Source organism: Zonotrichia leucophrys, chromosome 18, assembly GCF_028769735.1.
Source record: "Zonotrichia leucophrys gambelii isolate GWCS_2022_RI chromosome 18, RI_Zleu_2.0, whole genome shotgun sequence".
Classification (NCBI taxonomy): Eukaryota; Metazoa; Chordata; class Aves; order Passeriformes; family Passerellidae; genus Zonotrichia; species Zonotrichia leucophrys.
This window is the reverse complement of record NC_088187.1, coordinates 11181926-11206969: the sequence shown is the minus strand read 5'-3', so window position 1 is coordinate 11206969 and position 25044 is coordinate 11181926. Positions and strand designations below refer to the sequence as shown.

Genomic DNA, 25044 nt, shown 5'->3' with positions numbered 1-25044 from the left:
CCCAAATTCCTAAGGACACAGAACATCCCAGCCCCATCCTCGCCCAGCATTCCCCCATTCCCGTTGGGAGTGTGGAGCACCCCAGGACAGGTGACAGAGTGCAGGAGGCTCTGGTTTGAGGTGCTTTTATTCCACGTTACTTGCAGCCCCCACGCCTGGGTCAGCCCAGCCCGGCCCGGGCGCTCCCAGAGCTGCACCCCCAAACCCCAGCACACCCAGGGGAAAAGCAACCGCAGCCCGGAGCCGGGCCTTGGGATGAAGCCTTTGGAAAGCCCCAGCGAGGGGCAGGGGGTCCCTGCCCCACTGGGGTGTGGGCAGTGCTGTCCTGGAGCAGGACAGGCCCTCTGGACCCCTCCCATGAGGGGACACAGGGCAGTGCTGGAACCGCTGCCCCCGGGATTGAACCAGAGCCAGGGCTGGGGAGCTCCAGGATGGGTCCGGGGGTCAGAGGCCCTGCGAGAGGAGGGCTGAGCCCCTCCAGCATCCACCTGCCCCTCTCCCCTTCCCAGGGTGCCCAGGACAGCCCCAGCTGGGGGCTGAAGGGAGGCTGGGGGGCAAGACCCTCGAGCCCCAGCTCCGGCCAGGACACGCTCCGGAGGGATGGGAAGGCACCAACTGCAGGACTGGCTCCCAGGGCACGATGGAGGCCAGGTGGGTGCCCGAGTTACGTGGCTGCCCTGCAACCCTTCCCTGGGAGCCCAACCATGCACAGTGGGGGGACACGGCACCCCGAGGGGATGCCCTTCCCACAGCCCCCATGGGGTGCCAGAGCTCACCAAGCAGTGCCACACCTCATGCTCGGTGTCCAGGGGTGCCTGTCCTGCTCTGGGAACGCGACAGCCACCTGCCCATGCCACCGGGGACGGTCAGTGCCGGAGCTGTCGGGATCCAGGCACTCAGGCGGGCAGGGAATGAGAGCAAAGCTGTGGGCAGGGAGATGCCAAAGCCTCCCTCTCCCCTTGGGTAGGAAGCGGGCACGGGCAGCTCCCTAAGCCCCCCAGCTCCCCCAGGGCAGGCTGGCAGCAGCTGAGGGCGGTGGGGGGCCAGCCCAGGCACGGGCTGAGGAAAGCGTTGGTTCTCCCGGGCTGGGAGCCCCCAGAAGGGAGCCAGGAGTAACCGGGGGGCCGGAGCCACCCGTGCCGGGCTCCACAGCCCGGGCTGGAAGCTGCAGGGAGGAGAGGGAAGGGACAGGCGCCGCCCCGGATGGCTCCGGGCAGAGCGGGGCTAGGAGCGGGGCAGGCTGCACATCTCGCAGTGGTCCGTGCCCGGCTGGTTCATGAAGGTGCAGTGCTGGCAGGGCCACATGGCCGCGGCCACGGCGTGCGACGAGCCGCCCATGGCGCCGTACTCCTGCAGTCCCGGCAGAGGGACACCCACCGTGCCTGCGGGAGAGAGCCCGGGGCAGGGCTGGCATCATCCTGCTGCACACCCCACCCTGCAGCCCCTCACCAGCCCTGCCCCGGCCCTGCAACTGCTCCAGGCCAGCTCGTGTGGGGCTTGCAGCAACCTGGAAGAGGAACTTCAAGATCCCTTCCAACCCAAACTATTCCAGGATCCCGTGACCAAGGAACAGCCTCCTCCCCACAGGCCTCCTGTAGTGTAGCCTCTGTGGCAGCTTGGGAGCAGCTCCCAAGCCAGCTCAGCCAAGGCACAAGGGACCCCCCTCCCTGAATGACACCCAGCCCCAGGGACCCCTCTCTTACTGCAGAGCTGCTCGATGGTCGCCCACTGCTCTGATTTTTTCCAGGTCTGTGCAAGCTCCTCATTTTTGGTCCTCACGGCTTCCAGCAACAAGCTGATGCTGTCCTGGAAGTCACAGGTGGGAAATGAGCACTCCAGTGCAAGGCAGGACTCTGAATCTGAGCTGTACCCCTTTCCCAAAATCCCTGGGGTGCCCCAGTTTATCCCTCTGTTCTCCAGCATTCAGACAGATCCCAACACCCCTAAAGCTCCTTTCCTCTGCTTCCAGGAGTTATTCCCTACCCCTGTGGGCCAGTGTCCTGGCACTGTGGGGCAGTCCCACCCTCCAGAGGAGCAATCCTTCCATGCTGGGGCACTCCAGCCCCCATCCCTGCTCCCATCCTGATCTCCAGCTGCCCACGGTCCTCCCGGCTGCCTCGCACATGCGCGGCCTCTGCAAACACGGCCCAGCTGGATCTCCCCGGGAAGCTCCGGGGCAGCTGCCAGGCCCCGGTGCCCGGCCAAGGGCAGCAGAGCTGCACAGCCAGGACCTCGCTGGCCTTGAGCTCCGGGGGCTCTGATCTCCTCATTGTTCCCACCAAATTCCTGACTCTGAGATAATTTTTAAAACATTTCCAGCTCTGGGAGCTGCAGCCAAGTTGGCTCTGGGATCATGTGGACAACAACCCCCCTCAGTGCTCCCAGCAGCTCAGGGGCTTTGTGTTTAGAGCTTAAAAAAGGTTTTAAAACTCTTTAGGCCTTCTCCCAACAGCTTGGTCGGGAAGAGCCAGCACAAGGCCCTGCCCAGGGCCATGGGATGGCAGGAATGGTCACCTCCACCCTCCTGAGGGACCCCTGGAGGGGCTGAGGGCCTGGATGGGGGGGATGGTGTGGGGACAGGACCCTCCCAGCCCCGTTACGTACCCGCAGAGGCATGACCTCGTTTGTGACCAGGAAGAGGAGCAGATGGAAATCAGAAATGATGTCTAGGAAAATGGAGGAAGTATTTTGGGACAGGTATGTGGCCAAACTGTGGAAGTCCTGGGGAGAGGGCACAGTAATGAAGAGAAGTCAATTCCTATTTGGATCCACTAACAGACATTCCTGTCCCTCTGGCTATTGTCTGCAACGCGCAGAGACATTCCCAAAATCAGATCCCCAGCCAGCTGACTGAAAAATGATCTCTGGGCCCACAGGAGCTCCTCCTGACCAACCCCAGCACCCACAGAGCCGATCTCAGATCCAAGAGGGGGAGCCAGGCAACTCCAGCCTTGCTCCTACAGAAAAGGAGACATCCCATCCCATCCCATCCCATCCTCTGCCTCTTGCAGGAACAGCTTTCAGTGCTTAAGGATTCCATTCAGGAAGAGAAGGGAGCAGGAATAGAGCCCAGTCTCAGCAGGTTTGTGGAGCCCCCTGGCCCCTGTGGAGCTGCCTGGCAGGCACAGGGAGCCCTGATCCCATCGTGGATGTGGCAGCAGCATTGGCATGCAGACACTGCTCCGTGCAGGAAGGACCAGGAAGGCTGAGCCAGGAAGGGGTGACTTGAGGGCACAGCTGTCCCTCTGCAGATGTCAGTGAGCACGAGGGAAGGAGAGCCCATCCCCAGGGAACCCAGGAATCCCATCAGGAATCTCCCCTCACCTGAGTTTCTCCCAGCACATCGCGGTTCTCGATGGGGAATGGGTTTTGAGAAATAGAAAAAGTGTAGACTGGATCCTTGGGGAAAGTTGTAGTAATCTAAAAAAAAAAAAAAAAAAAAAAGAATAGGAGGAAGGATGATCAGAGAGACCAGTGGGATATGGGAAGCAAGTCCAGATAGCTGAGAACAGCCATGGCTATGATCCCAGCTCAGCCAAACAGTGAGGCATCCTGCAGGGATCTGATGGCTTTTAATTTAATTTAAAGTGATACTCCATCACACACCCCTTGGCTCCCTTTCTAGGGAAGCTGGAGGGACATGATGGGTTTGGTCCTGACAGATGCCACGGAGAGCATCCCTCTCTGCACAGGCCACTGGGATACAGCAATGCTGGCACAGCTGTGCCCTGTGCCAGGCAGCTGCTGCAGGAGGGAGGTCCTGGGGGGATCCTAATCCACATTCCAACCCTCTGTTTTCATCCCATGACACCCCAGGTATCCCAGGAACAGGTGCCTTCACTCCTGCAGGAATTCCCGTGCTCTGGCACTGCCTGTGCCAGGGGCAGCTGGACCTGAGAGGCTGCTCCAGGTGCATCTAATGGTTGTTGGCACCACCTCCAACTCCAGCAGTATCATCTGGCATCCCAATTATTTGCTTTCCTGCCTTCCACACTGTAACTTTGTTTCCCAGCCCCGGGGCTGAGCTGTGCCGTGCCTGGCAGCAGCTCTGCTCCGGCCAAGCCGTGCCAGAGTGAATTCCCTCCTCCAAGAAAAGGCATTTCTGGACAACCTGCTGAGTCACTCAAAGGAGATGGATCCCTAATTGCTGCTCTGGAGTTTCCTCATTAGGCAATGCCCGGGACACGGGTCCATGGGGCTGCTGCTTCCCGGCCATGTGGCTCTGGGCCAGCTCAGAGCCCTGATAAGGCACCAGGCACTGTTTTCCTGGAAAACAAACGTGTTCCTGGCAGCACCCCGACCCCACGGAGCAGGGCAGCCACCTCCCTGCTGGCAATGCCTGGCAGCAGCAGGCAGAGGAGGATAATCTGTGTCAGGAATCCCCTGCAGTGGGAATTGCAGAGTTTGCTCCCCTGTGAGCATCTCCAGTGGGAAGCAAACACGTGCAGGGAATACTCACGTCTATGATGAGGTACTCGACCGGGAGCGGGCGAGCCAGCTGGGTGATCTCGTTCCCAAACTTGTCTATGTCCTGAAAGAAAAAGAGTGGGGTTATTGCTGAGCATGGAAGCGGTTGAAGCCCAAGGGATCCTGCCCTGGAGATGCTCATGCAGAATCCTGAACCTGGATGGGTGGTGCAGGGCTGCCCAGTTCCCTGCTGCTCCCTGGGGCTGGAGATCTCTGTAATTCCAGCACCTCTGGAATCAGGGTCTCTGTTTCCTTGTGAGCCAAGAGAGTGTGGAGTCACAAACCACCTTGGGCTTGTCTCCCACTAGAGAGAGGCTTGGAATCATCCATGGAGTGTAAAGGTGGGATTCTTGGGGTTGTTGGACTCCATGATCCTTGTGCATCCCCTCCAACTGCAGGTATTCCATGATTTTAAATGCCATTTAGGCAGCAGCTCCATCTCAAAGAGAGGGACAGGTCACCTCTGCCTCCTCAGCCCAGGCAAACCTGCTTTTCTGCAAATCCAGGAGTGCCTCAACCAACTCTTCATCTGGGAATTGGGAATCCAGGCACTTCCTCGCACCCAGACCCTTGGAACCAGCACATCCCATGGCGTAAACTTGTTTTGCTTTGCCAGACGAAGGGAACATAAAGTTTAATTAGGCAGACAAACGGCCGGCATATGTTCATTAATCATAACCTGACAATTAGACGTGATTGATGTCAAACACGCCGGGTTCAAACGCCGCTTCGGAAATAAATCCCAGAGAACTGACACTTTTCATTAAAGATTCCGTACGAGGGGGTTGTGTTTTCTCCCTAAATCATCACTTAACGTGGCATAAATCATTCATGGAGCCCCACATAAATCATACACCCATAACTCCCAGGCAGGGACGCTGCACTGGACAATCCATGGGCTCTCGGTGGCGGGAGCTGGATCTGGAGCTGTCACCCCCCAAAGGTGACAAAGCCCCGCTCTTCCCGTGCGGGATGGGAGCAGCATTCCAAGGGCTGGGCCAGGGAGCACCGTGCAGGGCCCTGCTGCCCACGGCCGACTCCAGGACTGCCTCCCTTCTCTCCCAGCCGTGTTTTCTCCCGGAGAACACCACTCCCCCGCTCTCCCTGGTGTTTACACAGCACAGCTATGCGGAGCAGCAGCCAGCACCACCCCTCTCCCAGCCAGGCCTCGCCCCAGCAGGCTCCAGCACGCTGCTCCCCTGCAGGCACAGCCCCCCTTCCCTTCCCGACCCCCTCCCCAGCACCCCCTGTCCCCAGGAACTGTTCCCTCTGTAAAAAATCTCCCTTCCAGTCTTTGAAGCGCCTTTGAAAGGCAATCCTGATAAGGATCTTTGCTCCTCGCACATGACAGGTTGTGGCCTCAGATCTCTCTGGCTCCGACAGGAGCAGGAGGAGCTGTGGAGCCTTTTTTTGGGAGATCACAGGACCCCAGAGCCAACCTGCTTCTAGATCTCAGTGATACCACAAGAGACAGGAATCAGATCCAATCAGCTTCCCAAACACAATCCTGCCCCTGCATGAAGGGACCTGCAACAACTCACGCATAATTAACCCATCTGGAATTTATTTTCCAATCTAATTAAGTTCTAATATGCAGAAACATTTTTCCAGCACCTGTTGGCTTTAATCTCCCCCTCTGGGGATTTCCATGTTAAATGCCTGCTTTTTCATGGCATGTTCCTGAGGCCTCTGAGACATCCACAGACTGGAACTTGGCTCCCCTCAAGTCCCCTAATCCTGACAGGACAGTCCCCTCAAACACCAATATTCCTCTCCCATCACCAGGATTATTTAATTATATTTTAAAGGCCTTAATGAACATCAAGTTGGGATTGCTGGGAGAAAGATCCTTCTCCTGAGCTTGGCATCACCAGGACCCTCCCAGCATCCTGTTATTGCTGCAGCCTGAGACCCCCAAAGCCCAGTGGCACCAGCTGCAAAGGGAGGCCAGGAAGGGGTTAATGGAGTGAGGAGCATTTGGCTTCAGGATGAAAATCCAGCAGCAGGGCCTGGAGGGTCTGGACAATGCATCACCCCAGTGGAGATGGCATCAAGGCTGGGATTAGAGCCCTTCAAGCCACTGCTGGAGGCAGGAGCTGCACAGGGATGAGGGAGAACAGGGAGAAGGGTGGGAACACAGACACCTTGGCAGGATGGAAAAACTTCTGGGTGGCCTCAGGATTACCCACAGAGGGTGAGGGGAGCTGCCAGCCAGGAGGGAGGCTCAGGATCCACGTCCCAGGACAGCTGTGAGCATCCCCCTGTCACCACCCCACGCTGCTGTCACCGTCCCACGCTGCTGTCACCGTCCCGTGCCGTGAGCATCCCGCATCCCACGCCGTCATTCCCGACCTGCTCCCTCTGCCGAAGGCACGGCAGAGCTCGGCAGCCATCTGTCCTTCCATGTGTGAGTAAATCCCAGCTTTGCTCTTCCCCCTGCTGACTCGCAGGCGCCTTCCCGGGCACTCCTGCCCCTCGCAGGGGCTGAGGTGCAGAAACAAAGTGACTCCTCCAAGAGCAAGTGACAGGTCAGGGAGAGTTGAAACCCTTCCCAGGAGACTCCTGCTGAGCTAATCCAGCATCCTCCTCCCTGCAGCAGCTGGGACATTTGAGGCTAAGGCGGCTCATGAGCTGGTGGGAGGGCAGCCAGGGAAGTCCTTCCCCGTCAGTGAACACTCCCCGCAGCCTGGCTCTCCCTGGGAAGAGGATTTCCAATGCCATGGTAGGACAGCCTGCCTCAGAGCTCCTGCTGGGCTCTCATAAGAGCAGGGCCCTGGCTCGGGTTGTCCCAGGGAGGGATGGGACACGTGTCACTGGTGCCAGGCCAGGGCTCAGACACGGCTCAGCCACAGCAGAGCTCAGAGCACGTGTAGGACTCGAGGGCAAAGGGCTCTTGCACAACGCCTGTAAAGGGCCTTTGTCTTACACCACCCCAAAGAAACTCTGGGGGAATGATAAACCATCCCGAAGAAACTCTGGAGGCACATCAAACCATCCTAAAGGAACTCTGGGGGGATGTTAAGGCAGCTGGAAAATGCAATTCACTGTGAGGATGACGATGACATCGTGTTTGCGCTGAGCTGTCACAAATACCTGTGATAAGAGACAAAGCCAGCCAGCCCCCAAATCCAATTATCCAGGAGTTTTAAAGCTCTGTAAAACATCAGGAATCTCTTCCCACAGCTGATGAAGCTAATGGAGGAGCAGTTCAGCACTGCAGAGCCCCAGTGGACTGGGAGGAGGTGACAGCTGGGCTGGGGTGCAGCAGCCCAGGGAGGGATCCCCCAGCTGCACCCTGAGCACTCCCTCAGTGCTGAATATCAACCCAAGGTACATTCTCAATGAAATCCAAATCAACCCAGCTGTTTCCTAAAACCAGATGGACAGAGGAGGCTGCTCAAGGACAGAAGACAGGATGGAAAATCGTGTGGAATATTCAGCTGGGCTCACCCTCCTCCAAGCTCAGAAACTGGGTGAAGTGGCCATTGCAGCATCATCATCTTCACTCACAGGGTCTTTATCCCAGTCTGTGTCCATGTCTGCACACCCTGGACTCCTTCCTGAGCTCTGTGTGCTGAGCTGGCCAAGCAGCACGTGCTGGTTATGCCCTGTTCCAGCTGGAACCAGTGCTGGGCCCTGATGCTTCCCAGACACCCCTGGAAGCCAGCAGGGATCTATTTATCCCTTATTCCTCCTGGCTAATCTCACCTGGGGAGGCACCTCAGAGCAAAGGAACTTGTTCTCACAGTCCCCAAACCACTGGGGCAGAGCTCTCCCCTCTCCCCTCCTGAGCCAGGACAGCAACGGCTGCAGGTCCAAAGCCAATTCCATGGGGGTGGCTCCTCGGAGCAGCAGGCCAGGGGCCAACATAAAGGAAATGGTAAAGAAATACAGAAACCACCCAGCTGCAGGCTCAGGAAAACCACAGGACAATGCCAATGTGCCATCAGCTTTCCCACTTCCATGGAAGAAAAGCAGCCCCTTTTCCCATTCACAATCTGGAGGCGAATCCACCACGCTGCCCTCGGACAGATCTGAGTTCCACGGGTCCTGCCTCACATCTGGCTGTTCTATAAATACATCCCCACTCCACAAACATCAGCCTCCTGGTCCTCGTCCAATTAGAATTAATTTGTAGAGCTCCTTTCATCCTAAAGGGCTTTTCATATGAATACTTGGATATTGTATGGGAACGCACATGGACTTTTCTCTGCACGGTCCCAGAGGAAACAACAACAACTACTCCAAAGTGCAGCTTTCTCCCAAAAACTTGCTGGGGGGGGGCAGCACAGAGGGGAACCCCACATCACAGACTGGGGACAAAGGGAGAGCAAGGTACTGGACCCCAAAGGTCCCACCCTGTGCCACCAGATTGCTGCTCCTCCAGGAGCCCACCGGGGCTCGGGCACGGCTGCTGTCACCATCCCAGGATGAGGTAGTGTCTCTGACCTCAAGCCTTGCACATTTAATGGGACCCCAAAGGTTTCCCAAGCCAGGAGTGACTAAGCTTTCCACAGATTCAAGAACATTCAAAAATAATTGAGGGATGCTCGAGCCAAATCCGTTGGAGGCTGAGGGAGAATCCCACCCGGCGGGGCCATCCTCGAGCGCTCTGGAAAGGGCAATCAGGGAGAGCAGCTCTGAAACATGAAATCAGCTGCAGCCCGACCCAGTGAATCAGTGGATGATGGAAATTTCCATGGAAGGCTGGAGCCATCCGTTCCCATTCTGTTTATCTCCCTGCTTCAGATTAGAGATGGGAGCGAAGCCCTGGTGGGAACACCCACTGGCTTCCTGCTGCTCCCAGCACCCCGGGTGGGCCACATGTGGGCCCCAGACCTGCAGGACCTCCTGCGAGGCTGCCCCAGTGTGGCACGGCCTGGGCTGCTCCACGGTGGGATGGGGCCATGCCAGAGATGATCTCACCCTCCTCACGTTCAGGGCCAGCCTTTGCACACCCAGCTCTGCTTATCAGCCCCCAGGAGGAAGCTGCCTGCTCCAGAGAGAGCAGGATTCCATCTGCTCTCCCTCTCCAGCGCTGGATTCAGCCCAGAGGTGTTCCCTGTTTCCAGGTGGGGTCAAGGCCAGCCAGCAGGCTGACACATGGAGGTTCAGAGGGAAGCCAGCACTTCCCAGTCCCAGGTTCAGGGCATGCAGAACACCCTGATCAGCTCCATTCCCACTCTCATTCCACTCCTCCCAAACAAAGGCAGCGTTCCTTGTCCTGTGCTCTTTAAAGGACAGCTTTACCACAGGTAGCAGGAGCAGACAGGACAGGAAGGAGATAACACACGGGGTGATGGATGGCTAATTAGCCAGCCAGCAGTGCCATTAATTAACTCCTCTGTCCCTGCTCATGGGGCACCAGGAGCCCAGGGCTGGCAGTGCTATCGGCACTCGCAGGGAGCCCGATCCAGAGCTCCCAGCTCGGCCATGCAGGCACAGGAGGGGCTGAAGGGCTCCAGAACAACTGGCAAGGGAATAATGACATTCCATCCATCACCAACAACCCCCAAGTGCAGCAGGCAGGGACAGCAGTGACACCTCATGTCCTTCCAAGACCCCCTCCTGCAGAGCTGCCTCCAGCTCTGGGCTCCTCAGCACTGGAAGGACATGGAGCTGGTGGAGTCCAGAGGAGGAGGTATTCATCTGGAGAGATTTACTTGGAGAAGTCTCCAGGGAGACCTGAGAGTCCCTTCCAGTGCCTAAAAGGGCTCCAAGAAATCTGGAGAGGGACTTTGGACAAGGGGTGCAGTGACAGGACAGGGGCAATGGCTTCCACTGCCAGAGGGCAGAGATGGATGGGATACTGGGTAGGAATTCTTCCCTGTGAGGGGGATGAGGCCCTGGCAGATTACCCAGAGAAGCTGGGGCTGCCCCAGCCCTATAAGTGTCCAAGGCCAGGATGGATGGAGCTTGAATCAACCTGGGATAGTGGAAGGTGGCAGGGGATGGAATGGGATGAGCTTTAAGGCCCCTCCCAACCCAAACCATTCCACCACTCTATGACATTGAATATTGTGCATCCAGAGCGGGTCCAAATTCTCCCTGCTGCTGCTCAGGACCAGTGCTTGGACCCAGGGGCACACCCCAGAGCTGGGCAGGCCCTCAGCCCTCACCTTGTAGAAGACATCAGGCACGTACTGCTCGCTGCTGGACTCCTTGGCGTAGCCCAGCTCGGGCGCGTCCCGGCACGGCAGCAGGCACTCGTCCCGCACCAGGGCCATGCACTGGTTGGACACCTGGTACCCCTCAAAGTGCACCTGGTTGTCAGGACCACCTGCAAGGAGGAGAGCGTGGTTAAAGATCCCAGGGTCACCGAGGTTGATCTGTGACTGATCCACACGTTGTCACCCAGGCCAACATCCCTGGGCACCTCCGGGAGTGGGGGCTCCATCTCACAACCCTTCCCGTGAAGAAATTCCTCCTGGAAATCCTGCACAGGGTGATTTCCCTGGTGTAGCTCTGGAAGAGCAGCACTAAGGTTGGACTCGATGGTTTTGGAGCTCTTTTCCAACCTTAACAATTCCAAGAGTCCATGATTAAACACAAAGCCAACAGTGATGAATACTGAGATGAAGCTGCTGCTGCGGCTGCATGGCAAGAATTTTAAGCAAGAATTCCCTCTAAACTGCACATTTTTATAGCCACACACATTTCCACAATTATCCCAAGAGCACAGAGCCCAGGGAACAGCAGGGATGCTGTGCCAGGAGCTCCAAGGAGGAGGAGCTGCCCTTTTGGGGCTCTGACTGCACCACCCTCCACTACCCTGCAGGTTTCTCCTCCTTTTCCAAACCAAACTCAGGCATGCAGCTCCTGTGGCCCTGTTTCACTCCCAAGAATCCCTGAGCTGCAGATCACTTGGCCATGCCAGGCCTGAACAGTGTTTTCTCAGCCTGCACTGGATAGTTTGGTGGAAATCTGACATGGAAAGTGGGAATTAGGAGCCTGGCTGATGGAAGGATCACATGTTTGGCACTTTCATTTGGATAATGTAAGCAACATCAGGTCATGTGTCACTGGAATACAACTGGAAAGAGAGGAGGGAGGCAGATGGTAGGAAAACGTTACTATTTCCAAAGCCAGGAATTCAGGAGGGAATAGGAATTAATCCATGTGGAGGATTTAAAGGCAAAGTTGAGGCAAACTATCCAAATACATTTCTGCAGCACAAAAAGAGGGACTCAAGTGTTTAAATAGAACCTGCTGGGCTGATTGAACAGAGGAGAATGAAATTAGCTGGAACAGCAAAGAGGAAATATTCCTTTTCTACCCTTTGATCTGTAACCTCAATCACTCACTGCTCCAGAACAAACACTCCTAGAAATTAAACAGACCAGGACAGGGGAAGGCCTGAACGCAGTGTGTTTGCTCAATAAAACACCTTGTTTAATAAAAAAATAAAATAAATAAATAAATGTATAAAAGAGAGATACAGATCTATATTTAATGAGAGATGGATGTGTTTAGCAGTCTGGAACGTACAGGCACGGGCCTGTTAACTAAAAAAAGAGCTTTTTTCACAGAAAAAAAGGCCCTGGGAACCCTTACAAAGCCAGGCTCAGGGCAGGCAGTGTCCCATCCCACTTTCACTTTTCACTCTGGATGTTATTTGGAAGTCATGAGGGTTTTTTCATTGTGTTAAACAGAGCCAGAACCAGCGATTCCGCTCCAGGGAAGGTTTAAATGAAGACATGTGTCATCCCATGGAGAAGAACAGAGTGAACTGGGAACACTCCAGCCCTCCCAGCACATGCCAGTGTCCCCCCTCCCAGCCCAGCCCAGCCCATCTCCAGTGCCTCTGGAGACTCCCTGAAAATGGCTAAAACCAGAGGCTTTAACCATAAGCACTTTGCAGGAGCTTCTGTTTTACTCAGCCAAAAAAAAATGTTTCCAAACAGTTTTTTTTTCCCCCTGACAGATTTTTTTCCCAGTCAGGTTTCCCTGACAGCGACATGAGGGAGGTAAAGCTCCCTCCTGAAGGAGGAACTAATCCATAACTCTGGAGTGTTGTGGTTCTGCACTGCTGCTTCCAGGCAACAGAATTTGGAGCTTAAGGATTTGAAATAAAAAGTGAGCAACAGTTGTTGCCCTGGCTGCAGGCACAGAGTGATTTCTGGGTCACAGAGGTGGGGCTGAGCCCCAAGTAAGTCTCTTTAAACAGTTGTAGAGTAAAAACCAGGCAAATAAATAATGAGTGAGTATTGCAGAGAGGATAAAACAAAGAATGAGGAAGTATTTTCGTTGATAGAGCAAACCCCTTGTTAAACAGGACAGATGGGGAGCAGGACGTGTGATTTTTGGCATATTCTTCTACTACCAAGAGGTAATTCAGGTGAAGCCTGAGGGCTGAGGCCAGTTTGTACCTGTAGCCACAACTGTGACAAACTTGGATCCAAAGTGCCCATCGGGAGAGAGGCGACAGATGTTGGGCTGCTGGTTCTGGAAGTTGCCAGCTGTGATGCACTCCTCTGCACTCAGGAAATACGTGTCCTGAGGGGAGAGCACGGACTCCAATCAGCCACAGGACAAGGTGACGTAGCCCAGACCTATTCCCTGAGCTGCAGCCAAGGAAAACGACCAACACCCCAGGAAAACACGCTTTCGTGGAAAGCTGCTGAGGAGCCCGGCACAAGAATGTGACCTGTCAGCTCCCCAGCTCTGGGCTGCCTCAGCACTGCCCCAGCCGAGTCCCACCCACCTCCACACACCTTTTTTTTTTTTTTTTTTTGAAAAATCAAGTTTCACTTTCCAAATATGGATATCACTGGCTTTACAAGGACAGGAAGCTGTGGAGGTCGAAGTTTGAGCCACGTATGTGTCACAAAGCCCAGCCCATGGGAGCATCCTCTGAGTCACTCTCTGCCTCACTGGGTTTGTCCCTCATCCCACTCCACTCCTTGGAGCTTTCTTAGCCCTAAAAAGGGCAGGGATAGATGAGATTTCAGGGAGAAGTTGTTCCCTGTGAGCAGGGTGAGGCCCTGGCACAGGGTGCCCAGAGCAGCTGGGGCTGCCCCTGGATCCCTGGAAATCCCAGGTTGGACAGGGCTTGGAGCACCCTGGGACAGTGAAGTTATCCCTGCCCATGCTGCCGCTCTATGGGCTTTAAGGTCTCTTCCCACTTGAACTATTCCACAATTTCATGAGCCCTATTTCCTCAAAGCAGAGATGTGAAGGGCTCCAGCAGCTCTGCCTGCTTCCCAAACTGCTCAATCCTTAACATTTCCAAGGGTTCCAGCTCCTTTTCCTTCAGAAGTGCCTGGAAAACCCCATCTCCCAAGAACTCCAGTGCCACCTGCAGCCCTGGCTCAGGAGCTGGAATTCATTGGGAATCTGCTGGGTCACACCTGGATCTCACCTTGTTCCTGCTGTATCGAACGGTGCCTTTCCGTGTGTCTTCCGAGACCAGGTCAGTAAATATCCAGCCAACCTGCAATGGGGGACGGAGAACGTTGCTTTAAGGAAAAAAAGGACAAAAAAAAAAAGAAGGAAAGAGGAAACCAGAAGAGCTCAGACATTTTCTGCTCACAGGACACGATGTTCTTGGCTCCCCTCGGCCCTGTGCACACTGCTGCAGGGAATGGCTCTCCCAGCTGTGCCTTGCTCCTTGGAATCCCATTTCCAGGAGCAGCAGCATGCCAGCTGGCCAGCCAGGGCACCTGCAGCATTAGGTTTCACTGTGGAATATTTTTTCATGGAAAGATCTGGAGGCTGCAAGAGGCCTCTGTGGCACCACCCTCTCCCACCCCCAGCATTTCCTATGGAGAGTTTGGAGCGGGATCTGGTGCCCGGGGGTGACAGAGCAGCTCAGGTGGTGCCAGCCTGACCCTGTCACACAATCCCAGTTTGAACCTTGCATGTACTGGTTAAGAGAAAGCTCATACTGGAGTGTGACCCATTCCACACTGGAGTCAGCACTGACCCCAGCAAGCACATTCCTGCTTTTTGTGGTACAAACAAACCTCGGAGTGAATCCTCTCACACACGTGTGACGTGTGTCAAACACCTTGGCATCAACCCTTGCACGGAGCTGTGACAGGGACACACACCTTGGCACGATCCCTCTCCAGCCAGGTGCCAACCCCAGCTCCCATTAACCCTTCCAAGGCAGAACTGATCCCAACTCCCCCAGAGCCCAGGCAGACCAAAGCCTGCAGCCAGCACTTGGTGACGTGTTAAGTCCCATGGATTAAAAATATCTGATGGGAGAACATGGAAATAAATAACACTCTGAGAAGTTTTGCTCCAGCCTCTGGCGAGGGGTGGGATCTTATCAGAGAGAACAAAGCCCTCCCCAGATGTTTACAGTCTGCACTGAGCCTTCTGCCAGGCGGGTTTTCTCCAGCAAGTCAAGTCTTGTTTGTGTACATCCCATTCCTGGCATTCCCACCATACCAACGCTGCTCCCAAAGCGGAAAACAGCAGGGCAGGTTCAGGGCTGTGAGGAAATCAGGGAACCCTGATGGGATCACTGCAGCCTGGAACTGAGGGGGACCTGCACCCCTAACCCCACACAGCACTGACTCCCCGCAGCACCAAGGAGGGGAGCACAAGCCAAGGGCAGCCCCTGCTCCTGGAAATGGAGCACAAAGGCAACTCCAGCTCCATCTGGGCCAAATTAGCACTGGCCAGGGAGATGATCCCTGGAATGGCTCCTGTTGGAGGGGAAAGAAAGGGAAGATGGAGTTTGTGCAGCTTTGCCCCTGCTACTGCAGCCACACAGCCCTGTGAGGGGCCTGTGCTCAGGAAAACCCTCTGGATTTGAGTTTTGGACCTAAATATGTACAGCTGCTGACACTTGAGCAAGATTTAGCTAAACCACTTCCCTGCCACACACAGACATGAGACCCGACACATCCTGACCTTTCTGAGGCCGAGCTTTGCTGCGATCTCATCCACAACCTCGGCTTTGGGATCCTCCAGGATCTCCAGGCTGTTCTGGGTGCCAATCTGCAGCAGAGAGACACTGGTTAGTGACACAGAACTGGGCAAAAACCAGGGCAGCCACTGTGGGCAGTGAGGCAGGGGCTGGGAGCAGAGGTCTGGGCTTCCCTTCAGGCATCACCACAGACTGGTGTCACCCCAGAGACCTCCCTGTGCCACTCTGCTCTCAAGCCACACTCCCAAGGAGCCATTTGTTCCTTTTCCACTGACAATCTGTTGGATTTTACTTGGCAGCCGTGCAGAAACCATGAGGAGGAAGGAAATACGTGTGGAGCACTCGGCTGAGGAGTGGTGCCGTGCCCCACCTAGTGGGGATTCCAGCTGCTCCAGCCAAACCCATCCTCAGCCTCTCCATTATTTCGTTTTAAAATCATTTAGACTTCATTCTATCTAATTAAGCTGCTTCAATTTTCTCAGAGAGCTGGTAAGGAACTGAAGCAAGGGCTGCAACTGTTTTTTCCTAGCACAGAATCTGCTGGAAAAGCAGGAATCAAGGAAAGATTAAAAGTGAAATCTGCAGTTACAGTTACCCTGGATTTAAATTATCAAAGGGTGAAAAACAACAAAAAGCAAAATGAGGGTTTAAAATTCTTTCTCTGGCTGCAATGGATGGTGATGTTAAGGACACAAATCATATCCTCTTTTCCTCAGGACAGTTTTCCTTGGGGAGCTGCAGCTGGAAACACCAAACTAAAAAGGTGTTGGTGTGTTCCCTGATCCTGAGCCGGCACTGAGGGTTCTGGCTCTCACCTTTTCTTAGGACAGTTTTCCTTGTGGGCCTGCAGTTGGGAATACTGTGGGAGGTTTTCCAAACTAACAAGGTGTGTTCCCCAGTTGTGAGTGGCCCTGGCTCTCACCTGGGGGGGTTCATAGATGGCTGCCACCTCCGCCCGGATGCCCAGCGGGATGTCTTTGTGCTCCGTGTACCGGCCGTACAGATATCCCAGATGTTGGTTCCCTGTCTTCCTCCAGAAGTCTAGGAAGCGATCTGCAATTGTGTGGTTCTCAAACATGATGTTGTCAACATGCCTGTATTTCTGTTTGACAAAGTTCAAGTGTCAGGCCGTCCTCCGCTGGCTCCGGTCCCTTCCCAGGACAGACACCCCCCCTCCGGAGCTGGGTCCTGCACAGCAGGGCTGGGGGAGAGGCTGGGGGCTCCCTCCCTCCTCCCTCTGCTCAGCTCCCACCCCTCTGCACTGCTCCCGGCTCAGCCTGGCCTCTGGGATGTGCTCAGCACCCCCAGCACCTCGGGGGCTTCACTGGGACCTTCACCCCAAGAGGGTGAAGGGAAAAGGACTCTGAAATTTAAGAGGAAACAGCAGAACCTGAGTGGCTTTTTGGATGATCCCATGAGGAAAACCAGTGGGATTATCAGCAGGATTCATCACTAGTGCTGCTAGCTCAGTCCTCACGCTGGGAGGAAATTCTGACCCAGGACATTTTGGAACCCATTTGGCAAGGCCTGAAGACCTGGATGGGACTGCCCTGACACCTGGAGGCTTTGTGCTCCTGGCTGGAGTTTTGGAAGTCCCCATGCAGGTGCCCGAGCTCCTCTCACCTGTCTGTTGAGGGTGATGGCACTGGGCTGGCACTTGGTGCAGATCCCCTCGGGCCAGGGAGGGTGTCCCTCACACCCCGACTTGATCTTACAGCTGATGTTCTCCAGGGCTACAAACTTCCCTCTGGAGAGGAGGGAGGAGAAAGGGGGAAGGGAAACAGGGAACAGAAAGAAAGAAAGGTGGGAGAAGGATGAGAAGGAGGAGAAGAGAAGGAAGTGGGGGAAGAGAAACATGGAACAGAAAGAAAGAATGGTGGGAGAAGAAGAGGGAGAAGGATGAGAAGGGGGAGAAGGAAGGGAGAAGGAAGAGGGGGAAGTAAAGGCTGCTGTTAGCACAGTAAATGCTTTTGGAGCAATCATTTATTGAGTCTGTGGGAAGTAAGAGATTGTAGCACAGCAAATCCTTTCATGGGCACAAGGCTTCCTGGAAAGGGAAATTCCTTTCAAATGGAAGTCTCGTGGACCTGAGCTGCATCTCCCAAAGAGATTTTAAAAGTCTCAAAGGCATTGAGGAATAGCAAGGAGAGGATTCCACCCCTGTGTAACTTATGCCCACCAAGTCTGAGAAACAGGCTTGGAGCTTGGTGTAATTAGGGAACTTCTTTCTTTCCATGTGGCCTTCCCTCCCATCAGGAGTGTTTCCTGGAAGGAATCATATTGCCACAGGAAAAGAAAAAAATAGAAATAAAATGGGTACATAAAATCAAAAGAGAGACTTAATTTTTCCCTCCTGCCTTCTCCTTTCAACCTCAACTTTTTAATGTGCTTTTTTCTCCTTTGTTCGCCATTCAATCCTCGTGTCCAACACTGAAACCTGTCTGTATTTTCATTTGTGTTAAAAAAACCCAAAGCTCCAACCAGATTCCCTTAAACCCAGAGATTTCCTTACTTGTCTGCCCCTCCGGTCAGCTTCCTGATGTAGGCATGGAATGACATGTGCTTCACAGGAGGCTCCAGATGGTTCAAATAATCCTCATCGAAGGGCTGCCAAAAACACGGCACAGAGCAGGGCCAGGTCACACACCTGTCTGATAACACCCTGATCCCTCAGCAAATGCATGTTCCACACTCAACCCCGCCAATGTGGAAGCAATCAAGGAAATTCAGGCTCATTTGCAAGGCAGCTACTACTGGGATGCAAACAGTGGAGCTTTACAACGGGGAGTTTTATGGTGGCCTGCTGCTCCGGGAACAGATTGGCCCCACAAATCAGAATCTCAACGGCAAAAGGTTTTTTCCTTTCAATATCTAACAACAAACAACGGGCCCAGCTGTTCCAACATGGCCAAGGATTGCCAGAGCACTTCCAGCAGAGGGGAAGAGCCATCCTGGAGCAGCAGGATTCCCTCTGGGGAGTGGCTGCTGCTTTGTGCCATAAATTACACAGCCCTGCACGTCTGGAGGTGTCACTAAAGCTGCTTCAACCTGGACAACCATGGAATGGTTTGGGTTGGGAGGGGCTTTAAAGCTCACCCTATTCCAGACCCTGCCATGGCAGGAACACTTCCACTGTCCCAGGGTGCTCCAAGCCCTGTCCAACCTGGCTTGGGCACTGCCAGGGATCCAGGGGCAGCCACAGCTGCTGTGGGCACCCTGTGCCAGGTGGTTAAACTGGGAAGTGCTGGGATCCAGGAGAGAGGGGACAAAACAAGAAAATCCAGGGAAAAGTGAGGACTGAGGGAGAAAGGAGCTTTTTGGAAGCACTTTCTGTTAAACTCATTACTGCAGAAAACCAGATTTAACCAGGATCAACGCAGGGCCACAGAGCTTTAGTGATCCCAAAGCAGCAGCTGTGGCAGGGCAGGATTCCAGCCTGGAGCTGCCACCTCTTGGCAGGCACCATTCCCAGGAAAAGTGTTCCTACTGGGAGGAACTGGGCTGAGCCTGTGGCACCTTCCTGGGGCTCTTACCTCCAGTGGGACACAGTGCACACATTTGCCCAGGGGGCCGTGGCGACACCTGGGCAGAGAGAGAAAAACTGGGGTTAAATCTCATTTCACCTGGAAACTGAAGTATGAATAAATAAATCTTATTTAATCATGGAAAAATCAGCCCGTAAAAGTTTCTCTGGAGTAAGTTTGGTGTGGAAGATCTACACGAGCTCTGAGCAATTCTCCACCCCCTATGTGGCAGGGTGATTTTAACAAAAAGCCACCCAAAATGTTCATCCTTTATCAGGCAGGGCAGGAACAACCAGGGAAGTGTGTGTTTATCAGGCAGATAAAGTCCTGCTGGGTAGGGTTACAAAGGGGAAAACATCTCCTTTTGTGGGGATTACTTTAAAAAACCCTAAATCAACACCAGGTCAGTGCTGGTTCCCAAAGGAAGGGCCCAGGAGAGAAGCAGTGAGGTTGGGCTGTGGGAACAATAAATGGGATCTGGTTGCAGGAGGTTTTTAAAGGATGTTTTGTGGCAGATAATGTACAGAAAGGAAAGTTAAATGCTGCCAAAGCACTCAGCATCCTGCACTGGAGATTGATCCACACTCCCCAAGGCAGGAGCCAGCCCAGACAACTCCTTTTATCCTCAGCACCCTCCCCTGGGCCCTGGCTCCCTGCTAGAACAACTCCATCAATTCCTCTGGAAATGTGGGCGAGTTCAAAGCAACATTTCTGCCACAGAGTGGTGGGGTTGCCTTTATTGCTCCAGTGATGTGACATCCCATCATTTATGGTCAGCTGGGAAGGGCAGGGAGGATTCTCCACAATTTCCTCATTGCTGCAGCTCTGAGGATGAACCACATGGAGCACAACCCCAGGGGAAGGGCAAACCATTTTGTTTTAGCAGGAATTCCTGCCTTTAAAATTTTCCCTCCAACCTTTTCAGGAGTCTAATTCCAGAGGGTTCCAGCCCCAAGGCCACACCAGACATCAGGCCAGGACCCAACTGGATCATTAAGCAATTAAAAGCCCCCTCCCAGCAGAGGATGTTTTAGCAGCATCAGAGCAGGTTTTGGGTGGGTTTAACTTGTTGTTGTGCTATTTTTGCATAAAGAGAAGCTGCTTTGTTTCCCTAAGCCTCTTGCAAGGAAGAGCTTTGGCAAGTTGGACTTTGGTGCATTTTTGTGAGCAAAAGGGACTTCCTGGTTTCATGGAGAGGTCAGGCAGACATGTGATGAAGGGAAGCCAGAGCAGGCAGAGGCCCAAGTGCCATTTCCAAACCTCTGCCACTGGATACTTCCACGTTTTCCTTTATGAGGAGTGGCTGAGTCTGAAGGCTCAGAGTGCTCCTGCTTGGGACAGCAAATTCTGGAATGCTTTGGGTTGGAGAGACCTTAAAGCTCATCCCATTCTCCTATCCCAGGGTGTTCCCAGCTCCACCCAACCTGGCCTTGGACACTGCCAGGGATCAAGAGGCAGCCACAGCTGCTCTGGGCACCCTGTGCCAGGGCCTGCCCACCCTCACAGGAAGAATTCCTTCCCAATATCCATCTAACTCTGCCCAGGAAGAATGCAGAATGTCCATTCTAATCTGGAGAGCTCCAGAGCTTTAGGAGCACAAAATCCAGGAGCACGAGCACCAGGATCTCCTCCATTTGAACAATGGCAGGAAGGACTCAGAGCAACCAAAAACCCTGGGATTTGGGCATCTGCTTCCTCCCTGGGCCCACCAGGGGCTGTTTTCCCTTGAGAATGTCCCCAGGGCACTCAGGATGGAGCCAAGGGCAGCTCCCCCAGGAATTTCCAGCTCTGGTGAGCCCCAGCCCCACGGGCAGCACCAGGAGCCACCCCCACTTACAGCTGCTGGTCTCGGTTCCGGTAAATCTTCCCATCCTGCTTGATCAGGTACTGGTCAATCTCATCTTCCACCACCTGGGGGGCCCCCCCAGGCCGGGAATTTTGGGAGACAGAGGTGTCCATGGTCTCTGAGGAGGAGCCAGCTGGGCTGGAGGGATACAGGAACAGCATATCCCCGTGCCTGCAGGAGGGGAAACAGCACAGGGCTATGGGAGCTGTGGGACACAACAGCCAGGGGGCTGGAGGTGCTTCAAGGGCATGGAATGTGGCACAGATTGTAACCAGGCCAGCACAGGTGGCACTTGGAAGCTGCTCTGTGAGCCACCTCTTCCTGCTTTAATTTGCAAGAAATGCAAATCCTTCCAGCAGGAAAGAAAGCTGAGAGGAAAACAGGGAGGAGGGAGTTGGGATGAAGGAGTAAAAACAAGGATGTGGGAGAGAAAGCTAGGAAAGGAGAGGGAAGGAAAGCAGGCATGAAAGGGTGAAAACAGGGATACAGGAGGGTAATAGGGGGATAAGGCAGGGAAAGCTGGGGAGGAGAGAGGCAAAGTGGGGATGGGGCAGGGAAAGCTGGGACAAAGAGGTGAAAGAGGGATTAGGGAGGGAAAATGGGATGAAGCCTCCCCACAGCAAACACACCCCAAGGAATGACCCAAGGAACAGCCACCACCTGTCCCACGTCACCGTGACCCCCATTCCAGCACAGCCACCAAGCCCTCCCCTCAATCCCAGGAGTGACACTGGGAGCTGGGCACTCCTGGGATGTGGCTTTCCCCATTCTGGAAGCTCCAAGCAGAGCCCCCCAGCCCTGGTGAGGACTCACTTGATCTTGAGCAGGTTGAGGGATTTGTTCTGCGCTGCCGTGATCTCGCCGGTGCGGTTGCGGTTGGTGTACACAGAAAATCCATTATTCCTGAAGCCAAACTCCTTGGCCACCTGCAACACAGGCAACAGGGACAGGGTGTGAGGTGTGAGCCTGCTGAAAGGGGCTCAGAGCCACAGCTGAGCCCAGAGAGCTCCTCCTGCAGAAACTCAGCTCAATTCACCCCATTCCTGAGCTCGGAATAACAAGAGATGGAAACACCTGGAAAAAACGAGCAGTGGATTAAAGCAGGAGCTGAAAACAACTCCACCAGAACTGTCCCTGCCTCACACCACACAAAGGCAGAGCTGCAGGCACAGCCAGGCAGGCTCTGCATGACTGCAGGGGGAAACTTCTCCACCAGCCCAGTTTCCTTGCCCCAGCACACACCACCAAGTCATTCCCATCCTCCTGCCCTCAGAATTCCACAATCCACACTTCCACCTCCATGGATCTTCCACCCTCAGCTCTATTCCCCTCTCCCAGCTGCTCCACTCAACCTCTTCCTGCTGTTCTGGCTGCTTTTCCCCCTTTTCTGCTCTCTCCCATGGAATTCGCTCCAGCACAGCCACCCCTTGGTCCCCAGGCAGGTTCTCCCAGCTCAGATTAAGTCTGGTTCACTTGGAATCACTCCAGCACCTCTTCCCTGCCAAAATAATTTGCACATTTGGCCCCTTGAGAACTTCATCAGTTTAAGAGTGGTGTTTAAAGTTTGTCTGTTTGCCAGGTTTTGCCCTAAATTCTGAAGTGAAAAGCTTTATTTTTATTAATAAAAACAATCCCCCTGGCTTAGGTCGGAGTCAGGGATGGGGTCCTGCCCACAGGACAAATCTGATGAGCCACAAAGAGCTGTCACATGAGCACAGCCATGAAAAGCAGTTTTTTTCCTGTCAGCTCAGCTGTGATTTGCAGCACTGAGTGATCCCTTTGAATGGGACCCTTTCACAGGGATCAGCTCCTGCTCCTCAGGCCACAGAATTCCATTTTTGGGGGCAGACAAATCCCACAGCACATTAACAGCAGGTTTGAGCTGACTCCTGATGCTGAGCACACCCAGAGTGACTTTTTTGGGTGCTTTTCCCCGGGATGTGCCCCAGCAGACAGGGAAGATTCCCCAGCCCTTTATTCCTTGAGCACTCCTGGAGCAGATCCAGGCTCATTCCTGGAATGGAGGCAGCAATCTGACACCTCTCTAACTACAGCTGCCCCCCTAAACACCAAACCCAGCCCCTGGCTGAACATCCCAGCATCAAAACCCACAGCACAGGTAGGAGAGACCTGGATTTAGATAAAACACAGACCTCAGGTGGGAAAATTTGCCACTTTCCTGTTCCTGCAGCAGGAAATAAACCCAAACACATCCCTGTTGCAGCTCAGAGCCTGCCCCAGATGAACAGGCAATCCCAGGTGCTTTTGTCCTGGCAGGAAGTGTTTTCCAGCCCGAGTAACCCGAGCCCTGGAAAGCAGCAGCTCGTTCTGCACAGGCTCCAGAGCTGCTGGAAGCTCCTCTTGCTTGGCTGGGGCTGCAGGGAGTGTCCCTGAGGCAGCCCTGAAAAGCAGCAGGATTGTCCTGGCCAGGTGGGAACGCTGTCAGGGAATGCTGTCCTCCTGTCTGGGCCACAGCTCAGCCCAAGCTGTGACTCACAAAGGGAACGTTCCCACTGCTGCCATTCCCTTCCCTTCAGGAACACACTCAGGGAGCAAAGAACCCCCAGGCTGAGGCTCCAGAGGAGGGGAGCAAAGGGAGAACTTCCTGAAGAACAAAAGCAGCTGCATCACAGCAGGGCCAGCCCCATCTCCAGAGTGTGTTCCCCTCCCCAGGAGCTCCTGGGATCTCACTCCATCCTTACCCTGCCCTTCCCAGGAGCTCCTGGGATCTCACTCCATCCCTGCCCTGCTCCCTCCAAACCCATCCTGGAGAACCAGGAGCACACACAGCACACCCAAACAACATTCCAACCCCAAATCCAGCAGCCTGGAACCCGCCTGGAGCAGCAGGTTTGGCCATCCCACAGCTCCCCTTCAGCTTCCCAGCTGCCACTTCTTTGGGAGAACCCCTTGCCAGGAAAGCTCCCACCCCAGGAAGCCCCAACAGAGAAGCTGAAGGAGTTTTTTCTTTAAATTTCTATTTCCCCTCTGGAACAACACAAGCTGCACCAATCCAGGTGTGGTTTTCCACATGGAATGCTGCTCCTGGCTGCTGCCAGGGGGGTTAAACACGGATCTCCCGCAGGACAGAGCCAGGGGAGCCCTGCCCCATCCCGTGGGAAGGCACTGGGCACCCTGGGTACCTTTTTGAGGAACGTCCCCACTGTTTCTCTCTTGGTGGCCGTGATTCTCTTCACTCCCTCCGGCGACTGCACACGGATAATCTGGGAATGAGGGAGCACAGGGTCAGGGAGGGGGACAGACCCACCCTGAGCCCCCAGACTGATGCTCCCCGCTCCTCCCTCCTCTTCCCTCTCCAACAGGCCTGGAATCAGCCAGGGAGCAGCTCTGGGCCAGCGCTGGGTGATGTCTGTGAGCAGGGGGGGAATCATTCCAACGCTCCTGGCACCAGCTGGCTCCAAGGAAAACACCTCTGGCCAAAGCTCTGACCTCAGAGGGGGAATGAGACCTTCAGGAGGCCGCACCAGACCTTCCAAGGGGAGTTACTCACACAGGCACCGGCCCAACTGGTGTTACCGGGCACTGCACTGGTGCGGCCGAGCCCCGGGAACGGGGAGGGGGGAGAGACTCCGGGAAACCGGAGCTCCTGGCGGGGGGAACGGGGAGAGGAACCCTCAGGGGCAGCGCTGGGACTCGAGCGGGTCTGACGGGGACGCTCAACCGCGGCTGTGTGACACGGGGACACGGGCACGGCGTGAGCGGGGAGGGGACACAAACACGGGGCAGGCACGGGAGGAGGCACGGCGAGCTGCCCGTGTCCCGCCGTCACCCCGCAGGAGCCCTTCCCACTCTCCCGGCTTCCCTCCGGGGCACAGCCCGCCGGGAGGCGCCGGGAGCCGTTCACCGGAGCGAGCAGCCCCGAGCCCCCCGCCCCGAGCCCAGCGGCACCGCGGGCTCACGGCCCCGACCCCCGCGGGGAAATCCACGGGACCCGCCCGCGCCGCCGCTCGGGGGGCTGCCCGGCCCGGACACCGCCGGCCCCGCCGCCGGCCGCCGTCCCGGTGCCCCGTCCCGGCCCCACAGGAATCTGCTGCCTCATCGCCCCTCCCCCGGCCGCACTCACAATCGTCTCGGCCATGGCGCTGCCCGCGGGCCCGGGGCTCGCCGCGGCGCACAGACACGGCCCGGTGCGGCCCGTCCCGCTGCGCTCGTCCCGGCCCTGCCTGGCCCGGCCCGGCCCTGCCCGGCTCCTCCCGGCCCGGCCCGGCCCGCCGCCTCCCGGGACCGGCCCGCCCTCGCGCCCGCCCCGCCGGCCCCGCGCCCCGCGCCCGCGTTCCGCCGCACCAAGGTTCCTATCCCGGCGT

The 25044-nt window shown here is 55.4% G+C and overlaps 1 protein-coding gene across 1 annotated transcript; it reads right to left on the bottom strand.

The window, feature by feature from the left end:
* Positions 1-109: 109 nt before the first annotated feature.
* NPLOC4 (NPL4 homolog, ubiquitin recognition factor) lies at positions 110-24954 on the bottom strand. The gene is made up of 17 exons (XM_064728440.1): positions 24804-24954; positions 23863-23943; positions 21533-21645; positions 20711-20890; positions 18883-18931; positions 17862-17956; positions 16973-17096; positions 16272-16451; positions 15334-15420; positions 13829-13900; positions 12837-12963; positions 10587-10747; positions 4460-4531; positions 3325-3420; positions 2605-2721; positions 1704-1806; positions 110-1382 (listed from the first exon to the last, which is right to left on the bottom strand). Exons 1-17 carry the CDS (start codon positions 24816-24818, stop codon positions 1225-1227), a joined length of 1830 nt encoding a protein of 609 aa, XP_064584510.1. The 5' UTR covers positions 24819-24954; the 3' UTR covers positions 110-1224.
* Positions 24955-25044: the final 90 nt, after the last annotated feature.

Bases quoted from the DNA above. Each gene is read 5' to 3' on its own strand.
- NPLOC4 (XM_064728440.1), bottom strand. The intron at 4,532-10,586 runs GTGAGGGCTGAG...TTTTTCTTTCAG, and splicing joins TGCCTGATGTCTTCTACAAG to GACATAGACAAGTTTGGGAA. The intron at 2,722-3,324 runs GTGAGGGGAGAT...CCCTCTCCCCAG, and splicing joins ATGTGCTGGGAGAAACTCAG to GACTTCCACAGTTTGGCCAC.